The sequence below is a fragment of the Perca flavescens genome, chromosome 8 (genome assembly GCF_004354835.1).
Source record: "Perca flavescens isolate YP-PL-M2 chromosome 8, PFLA_1.0, whole genome shotgun sequence".
NCBI lineage: Eukaryota > Metazoa > Chordata > Actinopteri > Perciformes > Percidae > Perca > Perca flavescens.
Window position 1 is genome coordinate 31,912,794 of NC_041338.1, and position 10,255 is coordinate 31,923,048.

A 10,255-nucleotide genomic window follows, 5' to 3' on the forward strand; every position below is an offset into this window, starting at 1 on the left:
AACCACAGCTCAGCTAAATCCCTACTGCATTTGTTTTACTTATGAATTGTAAAAAAAAAAAAAGAAGAAGAAAAAGAAAACAACAACAGAGTTTTGATCTTGTGATTGATCCCCAGATATTTATGACTGTCGTAAGTAATGGCTGATGTTAACCAGCTCATTGTGGACCAGTTTATTATGCCGTCTGCTTTTATCACACAAAGCGCAAAACAATGGTGCTGCAACGGTGCTTGACAATGTTAGCTATCAGGAAGCACAGATAAGAGGTTTGTTAATGAATGCAACTATGACTGTGATTGGGCTTAAGGAAGAAGGAAAAGAATGTGCCCAACCCAGGGTTTCTCCCGGGTCAGAATGGGCCTTTATTAAGCGGGGGGGTCTGGGGGTCCTCCCACAGGACATTTTGAGCATCAAAGACTTAATTTCCAGGATCATTCTGATACATTTTTAGGCACAACTTTATTGTGAAAACATCTTTTATTTATGTCAAGGAAAACACAAAATTTAGGAGCCCGGTGGCAATTAAAAATATAAAAATATAATGGATTATAATGCAGTTAGGGCGCTTTCGCATCCGACTACACTGGACCACAAAGTCCAGTTTATTTAATTGGTATGAACAGGACATAACAGTCACGTTTTTCCCCAAGGAGCACATTTTGCTCCTAAGTTGAAAAATGTAGGAGTGACTTACATTAGGTATCTGCTATAATGGTTGCAGCTAATTTGTACAATAATACGTAATAGTGTTATGAATACAAAATGTTATGAATTGTAATGGTTTTGATTTTGACATCAATAAATTGTTAGTGATGTTGAATATACAGTAGTAGTGTAACGGCATGCATGTGAACCACGACTTAAATTGCAAATTTAACCATCATAGCTATCATAGTGTGAAATACAGTTTAACTGTCAGAGCAATGCCAATAAAGCTGGCGCATGAGGTTTTCATGCGTCCTACCGTATGGCTCGCATCAGGTGTTAGAACCATCTGTACCAAAACACCGAATTGGACTACTATTTAACGTGACTACGAGACGGGTTACAGAGGTTATGAAACTGTCTCAATTTAATACTGATAGAGCGCAGCGCAGAGAAGAACCTGAGAACCCTGCACCCACATAAAAAATAACAAACATATCTTCCTTCAGACTGTAAGGGGCACTTACAAAATACCTTTTGGTACAGACAAAATAGTGTCCGTAGCAAAGGAGAGGATTGAAAGCTGTTCAGTTCAGAGAGCTGGCATGGAATTTTCCCTCAACTTTAAACTCTTTTTTACTTTCATCTGACAGTTTCAGATTGAAATCCCAAGTTCCTCTTAATGTTAGCATCAAGGGTTAAGTCCAGTCTTATAAGAAAACAGAAGATGAGCTGACGATTGCCCCTGTTAAGGAAATAACGTCAAATTCACAGGATCAGCCCTGCTAAAACTGTCAAAAATGTGGTTATGACAAAAGCCGCGTGCAACCATGTGAACAGCAGAGATTTTGTTTTGAGAGTTTGTAACTTCTGTATCAATGGTCCTTGATGGCCTTTCATCCTAGCTCGAGGAAGAACTGATCATGTGGAAACTGCAATTTCTTAGCAAACAGATGAAGATTTGTATGAACATGACACAAATCAAACCCATCTAAATGCCCTCCAGCGGCAACTGCTCTGAGTCAGATGTACACTTGGACAACTCAGTGCTGAAGATGACTTCATGCTTGTATAAATATCCAGAGATCCCGAATGCAATGGACCTTGAGCCTCCGTTAATTATGTGAGTTCAAAACAGCATGCCAATCACACAGACCTGGCATTCAAAAGAGCTAGAACACACACAGAAAGCAAAACCACAACATGATAAATGTGCTTATTAAATCTGATGTTTCTTTTTAGAAAGGATAGAGTAATCAACCATTTACAATTTGCTTCAGACGTCATCAACTCCACCAGACTATGTGTCTTCATTTATTCTGTGACAGCAGGCTGCTGCACAGAAGTGAAACCAAATCAACTGAAAAATCACCCTTTTATATCATATATTTATATTTTAAACATGAAAAATCCTATTGTAAGTAAACATTACATTCAGAATTGTCCGGTCTTAGGTTGTAATGAAACATTACATCCAGACGTTGCAATCCACTGTAGCCAAAATGTCTTACATTAGTAGAGTTTACATTTCCACTTAATCACCATTTCTACCAACTTACAACAGAAAGGGTCTGAGGGTTAAATCCACAGCTCCCTGAAAATACTCTTATTACTACGTGAATCCCTTTTCATGGACCAACAAAAACAGACTTGGTTGACTTTGCTTGACTGCCATGATGTTTTCAGTTTATCCAGTGGATTCACAGGAATTTTCCCAAACCATAGCAGAGCAATGAACCCTTTAACAACTTCTTAAAACCGCTCGAAATGTGGCTTGAGGTTTTCAAAATATTCTCAAGAATGATTATATGACAAAGAGGTGAAAGAAAGGTGTATTTAAGGTAGAGTTGTGGGTCCAAAACTGGTTTGCACTATGTCCTTATCTCCCTTTTCCAAACCAGAAACCACAAAGTACAACATTTTCATATTCATTTTTGTTTCGTGCCACACGAGAATACTGCAGAGGAGAATATTTAAATGAACCCTTGATGCACCCGCTGAGGTGGTTGCCAGGTTTCTAAGATTAGTGGCTGCATTCTTGTGAGTAAATTACATTCCCTTCAAGGGATTCACTTCTTGTTTATTAAAATAAACTGAAAATAAGAAAAATGCAACATAGATCAAGCAAGAGATAAAAAAAAAGAAAAAAGCTCCATGAACACGTTGTTTTCAAAGTAGCTTCTGTATTTATTCCACCTGTATGCCATTGCAGCTGTTCACAGGGTTCGACATTTTAACTCAGAATTATGGAGAGACTGTGGCTGGGGTGGCAACGAACAAGCATTATTTTATTAATATCATTACAACTAATTGATTCATGAGTGTGTCTATAAAATGTCAGAAAATAGTGGAAAATGGCCATTACAATTTCCCAGATCCCACAGTGACCATCAGACAAACGCGCTAAAAACCCAAGGCTATTTCATTTACAATTAAACAAAACAGAGAAAAACCAGAAAATCGCATTTGAGAAGCTGGAACCGGCAAATGGCTTTTTGTTTTTGCGTGAATAAATAAATTTTGGTCATGCCTTTAAATCAGTGGTGCAACGTGAAAACACTGGACTAATGCTTGCATTCACATGACACACACTCACTGCGCCTTTATTACAGAGACAAGCCCGAACCAAGATCTAATAAATCCTTGAACTGATCTAACCGGTCATTTCAAGTTACGTCAGGTTGAAAAGCCATGCGAGGATTTCAAAATGACAGACCTCAGTGTGTAGTGTTAATGGATCGGAAATCTAAAAACATTTATTTAAAATTCTCAAGAGTTCCTTGTTCCGTGTTTTCTGTCTCCTGGCTGGCTTTATGATAATGCTAAATACATTCACCGAAAGACCTCCTTTAAGGAGGGTTAAGTTTAGACTGTGCACGTAGTCAAATGACGACAGACAGGCCTTTCTCTGGTCTGCACATCTAGCTGCTGCCGAAATAAGACATCAAATGCGGGGGCTGCGTGACAGAAGACAATCCTGTAACTCAAACCATGTTCGCTATGTAACTTTTTATGGATTTAGCATGCTTCTCATTTCTGGGGGAAAAGAAGCCAATCTTTAAGGCTGCGACTGCACAAAGCAAAAATAAGGGCACTTAACACAATAATACACATTGGGAAAACATGAGTTTCCTAGAATGTACAGTATGTTCTATGATTTAAAAAAGAAAATTAGATTAAGTGGGTTCTGAGAAACAATGTTTACATCACCAGAGACCACCTTTGCATCTGCTTAACCACACTTGCAACCCTGTGAACATCCCTGACAAATGCTCTTTCTTCGGTATCTGAGGCTTTGAAAAGTGCATACTTATATATCATCTTTTTCTTTTTAATTGCATAAAACACACTGCTGTACAGATGTGGCTCTGGTAATTTGCGGTGTCCAAAAGAAATGGCTCTGTTTGTTCCAAGTATTGAGTTACTCCTGTTTGAACCTGGATGGTGTAAATGATGCCAGAGTCCCGCTTCTGTGACCAAACATCAGTTCTCTATTGTATCGAGGCGGAGAGAAAGTCTCTTCACTCAGAGAACCAAAGTTACAATATATCCATTACAACTCAAGCAGTTAAGCTGAAACAATAATGTGGCAGTGATGGGTCTAACTCTCATTTAACAAAGCAGATAACAATACAGCATGCAGCCAGACATGATCTGTGATTACAACTAGTCTATTTGATATGCAGCATTGACTAATGAGCATTAATCACTGATGTGAGCAGCTGATGTCTGACAGCTGAGGTTCACAGATGTGACAGAAATGATTAACCATGGAACGCAAAGTGTAGCAAACAATGTGTAATGTGGCTTTTAAATGAGAAGAGAAACTTTAGAGGAAGTCAGTATTTCCTTCAGCAGCAGGGACAGCACCCTCGCCCTGCCGCTGAGCTTACATTGCACCACGTTCCACATGCCGTGGTTAACGTTTTGTCTTTCATTTCCTAACTGTTTAACTAGCTGGTCGCAAGCCAATAAAACAATATTGCAACCATTAGAGTCACTTTATAAACAAGCATTAAAGACATTGGACCGTAAGCTATCATCATTGTCACATAATTACAAAACACAACATGTTTAGCTCTGAAAACTTTAGAAACTTTGCTGATGCCTGTCTTGTCTTTAAGGTACTCCATGGGCTTGCTCCACCACCACTGTGCCAGTTTATAAAACAGAAACATAAGGTCAATAGAATAACCAGAGAACCACCAGAGGGGATTGCATAGTTCAATTTAGAAAAAGTAGGATTGGAAGCACAGCCTTTTCTATCAGAGCCACAATTTTTTGGAATAGTCTGCCCAATGAATTAAGGGACTGTAATAGTCTCTCTTCTTTTAAAAAACATCTTAAATCTTGGATTAGGGACAATTACAATTGTAATCATACACCAAATACTTAAACCCATGAATGTAATTAAGCTGAGGATTAGATGAGGTGAGCAACATATTGTCTGTTTGTGGGTATATTCATATTGTTTTAAATTTCTGTTGTATTTATTACATTGCTACTGTATTTCTTAGATTTATAGTGTATTTGTATTGCTTTTTGTATTTTAGGGTGCCTGTTAAGACCTGGCTAGGGACAACAGATGGAAACTAGCACTTGTAGCTAACTCTGGCTTGTTTACAGCAAGTAATGTGTCTGCTGATCAATGAGCATTGTCCTTATCAAATAAATAAATAAATGAAAATAAATGAAATGTCATAATTAATCTATTAAAACAAATCATTAACCTGAGACTTGATTATCAGTTTTAAGTCTATTACATGTGCTTTATATAATCTAATTCGGCTTAACCGATTCATTTGGCTGTGATTACTGGAGAGTGTAATTCTTACACATTAACACCCTCGTTGCCACAACGCCTACCTCTTGTATGCTTCTGTATGTGGCATAATCAATCTAATGATGCAGAGCAGGGCTGCAACTAACCATTATTTTCATTGTGGATTATTTTCATGTTTAATCGATTAGTTGTATGGTCTATAAAATGTCAGAACATGGTAATAAAAAGAAATGTCAATCAGCGTTTCCCAAAGCCCAAGGCGATGTCCTCAAATGTCTCGTTTTGTCCACAACTCAAAGATATTCAGCTTACTGTCACTGAGAAGCGAAGAAACCAGAAAATATTCACATTTAAGAAGCTGGAATCAGAGAATTTTTACTTTTAGTTCATAAAAAAATGACTCAAACCGATTAATCCATTATAAAAAATACTTGCCGATTAATTTGATAGTTGACAACTAATGGAATAATCATTGCAGCTCTAATGCAGAGCGCTCCTTCCATGCTTTGCCTTCTGGTCTGCACATACCTGCACCTTTCAAAATCTGAAAGAGTGAAGATTTCCTATAATAAAAAATGATCTAGTTCACTCAGGGGATTCATGTTGCACGCTGATACTAAGCAGGTATAAGGCCTCAACGATAAAGCAGACGGAAACTGAGACTACATTATGTGAGCAGTTTGCCTGTGGATTTACAGCCTGTGTTAAAGGCAAGCCCCCGTGGCTTGACAATGCATGTGTGTAAATCAGTCTGGTACTCAAACCTTTCAGCTTCTCTTCACCTGCCGTGTTTCACTTCTCCTAAGAAAACAGCACAGCCAGTCAACAACCCACAAGCTGTAGATCATCACAGAGATCAGCAGTAAAAAACGTGTAATGACTTTCACAGATCTAGGGCAGACATGTGATGTAAACCTCCCACAGCCCAAGGCCTGTGCAGCGCTCCCTACTGGTAAAAAATGTCTAGACACCCACACCCGCACACACACACACACACACACACACACAGATAGTACCGTCATCAGTATACCAGAAATTTTACACTCTACAGATTTATGAGAGAACTAAATAGAGAGATCCTTCTCTACATATGTTCCACATGCGATTGCGTGACAGTGGAAAGCAACAGGAGCAGTTGCAAGGAGCGTAAATAAAAGATAAAAGTTGTCGGTTGATGCTGCCAGGCACAACTTACTGTGTAACTTCATTAAAAAAGCATAAAGGAAACTCTGCTCGGAATATGATTAACAGCGGCAGGGATGCAGAAATGCCCACCCTTCCTCCAGGAAACTTCAAAGACTTTTGTTTCCAGATGCATGCAGACACATACACACCCTGTTAAATCAGTATTACTGTTATGTTGTTATATTAACATAAGTGGCTGGCTTAAATTGCCATTCAAAGTGAGGCAGAGAATAGTCAAAAACCTCATGCACGCTTAGTTCAGTCGAACAGCCTGGAGAACTTAAAGCAGGTTAAACCTGCCTGAATTTAGATTGCACACCTTCTAATGCATGCAACTGACACACACACACACACACACACACACACACACACACACACACACACACACACACACACACACACACACACACACATTAAATATATGTTTCTGTTTAATAGTAGTTGGTTGCCTTAAGGTGATCATCTGCTGGTATGAATGGAGGATCAAACCTTTCATGTAGTCTGTAGTCTACATACTATACACCACAGTGATAAAAAATGACAGCTGCTGTTGATTTCTTTGATTCCCTTTGCTAAAGTATACTACTACGTGTGGTGGTACACGTGTGGTGTACAAGAAGCCTTTAATCGTCAAAGTGAGCTTGTGGGTCAGGACGTCAGATGTCACAGATGGTGTCAGCGCTTGCAGTCACAGAGCCAGCTGGCCCTGGAGCCTGAAAACAGACAGACAGACAGACAGACAGCGTCTGCTCTCGCTGAAAAAGTAAGCTGTCTGAACCGGTGGCTGAAAACGTAGTTCAAATCTCTGGATGGATAACTATCAGTCCCCCCAATAAAAATAGATATGTATAATTAGAAAATCATAGACTGACACACTGGCCTCACAGTGTACCGGATTATCATATTACTTTAACCAGTAATGATTGCCAGCCTCCCTGTGAATTTGAATAGTCTAAATGATGGCTAGTCGATTTGGAGAGCATGTCCTTACTGTTCTGCAGGTTAAAAACAAGTGTGTTTAGTGAGTCTATCTTGCTGCAATACCTCTCAGATTGCAAATGCAATTATTTTAAGAATAAAAACGAATTGAGTGGCAGTTACGCAAGGTGCAAACCGTTCTCAGAAGTGGATACTCTCAGGTGCCAGACCGGCGCCGTTAAATATAAACTTATTGATCGGGGAGGCATTGGGAGCGCCACTCCAACAACACACGCTGTGTAAACTGTGGACCGATGGAGCATTTAGGAAAATGAGGAAAGACGGGGTTTTACACCTTGCCGCCACAAGTGGCTCGGCTTTTATTCTGCCGGCACTTCTATCCTGTTAATGATTACTACACCGCCAGTGTCTCTTTATTACAGTAGCCTATATTCAACGCCTGATAAGAATATTCAGATATCAATCTAAAAGGTTAATTGTGACCGGTGGTTTTCGACTCGAAAACAGCAGCAACGTGTCTGCCCTTCGTCACGCCGCAGCGCCAATCGTTTATTTCCACAAGTAAAAAAAAAAAAAAAAAGCAAACAGAATCAATCACTTACTTTTGGCTTCTTCATATGGAACGACAAGAGTAAATCCAGTGTGTGCGAAAGCCTATTTTATTTTACTTCTACGGGGAGGAAAGGGGTTGTCATCATCCTGTGTGCACATATCCAATGCCTAAGTCAGCAGTATCCAAGCAGATGAGAAGAAGAAGAAGAAGAAAGGGAGAAGAGAAAGAAGGGGAAACACGGCGTAAAAATGAAATCAAACTTGCAGCCGTTACAATCTGTAAACTAAAGACGTGTGGCATCTAGCCCATCTATACAACATAGATCCAGCACTGAGGGCTCGCAGCGGCGGAGCGGGACAGCGCGCAGAGGGAGGGAATTAAAGCCTTTATAATGAAGAGCCGCCCTCTGACGAGCCGCGATGTGAAAGGGTTCACTCCAAAACCACTACTGCCAATATAAACAGATTCGGATCAGACATGAAAAGCAGTGTATAACTCCTCTGTGCTGGCTGATCAGTAGTGACTGTGGTTGGCTAAGTAGTGGTTTTACTACTAATTTAATCCAGAAGAGACCCTCAAAATTTGACATTTACTTCCGTTTTTGTTTTTAACTTGAAATTATCTCTTTGTTGACTTCTTTGACTCTCGCACGCACGCAGAAACACACACACAAACACACACACACACACACACACACAAAAAATGCATGAAGAATATTTATACAAAATTATGAAATATAATTTCATCGTTTTTAGCACATTCTGCATGTATGATTGTTAGATTTCAAAGTGTAAAATGAAACGCAAATATTGTATTTTAAGACGTTATCTTTGCAAAGTTGCAATATAGCAAACAGCAAAATGGTTTACCATGAATAACCTTTGCTCTGTGAAATTGTGCCCTCCCCTCGTGTGTGTGTGTGTGTGTGTGTGCGCGCGTGTGTGTAACTGAACTGTAAATCTATGAGTGACTAACGGAATGAGTCAAAGTGAGAGGCACAGCATCTATTAGTGTTTTCACAATAAACTAATATAGTGAAAAATGAAAACGTCAAAACCTTCAATGAGTTGTATGGCATTAAACACCAAAAATTTAATAAAGTATGTTTTGATCTATTTTGGATTCTTTTGGATGAATTTCTTAACGCATGAATGGAGACTATGAGAGTTGAAAGCTTTGAAAGCTACTAAGTGGAAATTTCAGGTTAGATTATCTTGTCGCATATTTAAAACAAAATAAGAAACCACTGTGTTTGTGGTGCTCACTATAATGATATAATGGTGGGATTTGTATAGGTTTTTGTGTTATTTATCATTCCTTAATGCTGATTGTACAGTGACCTCATTGTATCTATTGGTATTTCCTGTTGGGTGTCTCCTGTTGTTATTTGTTCAAACATTTTAACCCGAGGTAACATTCTTGTGTAGCATGTGACATTGGCCTCATTCGGAGTCAGACCATTGAGAATTTATAACATTTTAGCGTATTTCCATGTGCAATGTTACAATGAGCATGCTATCTTCTTTTTTATATTGTGCCTTGGGACAATTAAAAGGACAAAGGGAACTTTCAGTTCCATGAGACCTGAATGACTCTTCATCAAAAGCATCTCCCTTCATGGGGCCATTTGACGGCTATCAAAATGTTGTTTTGCCTCAGATTCTTCTTTTAAAAGAGAAAATCCCTTCTTATTTGTTTAAAACAATGTATAAAACATGTTAATCTGCCAACTTCACTTGTTTTTAATGCATTTTAATAGAAATAGTTCATGATAACATGAAAATGTACCTAATGTTTCAAAAAATCTGTAACGTAAAGTGTACAAAAACAAATACAAACAGAGATATATTCAGAAAACCATAGATTGACACCCTGACCACACATTATAACAGAGTATCATCTTGTCTAATGATTGGTGCCAGCCTGGAAAAAAGGATAAATGTTTGCTTCTACTCGATTTAGAGACCATGTCATTATTAGGGATGCACCGAATCTAGATTTTTGGGGTTCAGCTGAATACCAAATCCACTGGTTACGATTCTGCCAAATCTGAAACCGAATACCGAATCCTACTCCCATCCTCAGTCCATTAACACAGTAAACACATCTCTCCTACACTGAAGTTCAGTCACTAATACAGAGTTTACTTC

At 38.9% G+C, this 10,255-nt stretch overlaps 1 protein-coding gene across 1 annotated transcript in view; it reads right to left on the reverse strand.

Annotated features, from left to right (window-relative positions):
* The window catches only part of kitlga (kit ligand a), a 30,584-nt gene extending 22,123 nt beyond the window's left edge, over window positions 1-8,461 (reverse strand). Inside the window, exon 1 of the mRNA XM_028585958.1 lies at window positions 8,155-8,461. Within this exon, the coding sequence (XP_028441759.1) occupies window positions 8,155-8,169 (15 nt within the window). The 5' untranslated portion in view covers window positions 8,170-8,461. The remainder of the gene's footprint in view (window positions 1-8,154) is intronic.
* Between the last annotated feature and the right edge of the window lie 1,794 nt (window positions 8,462-10,255).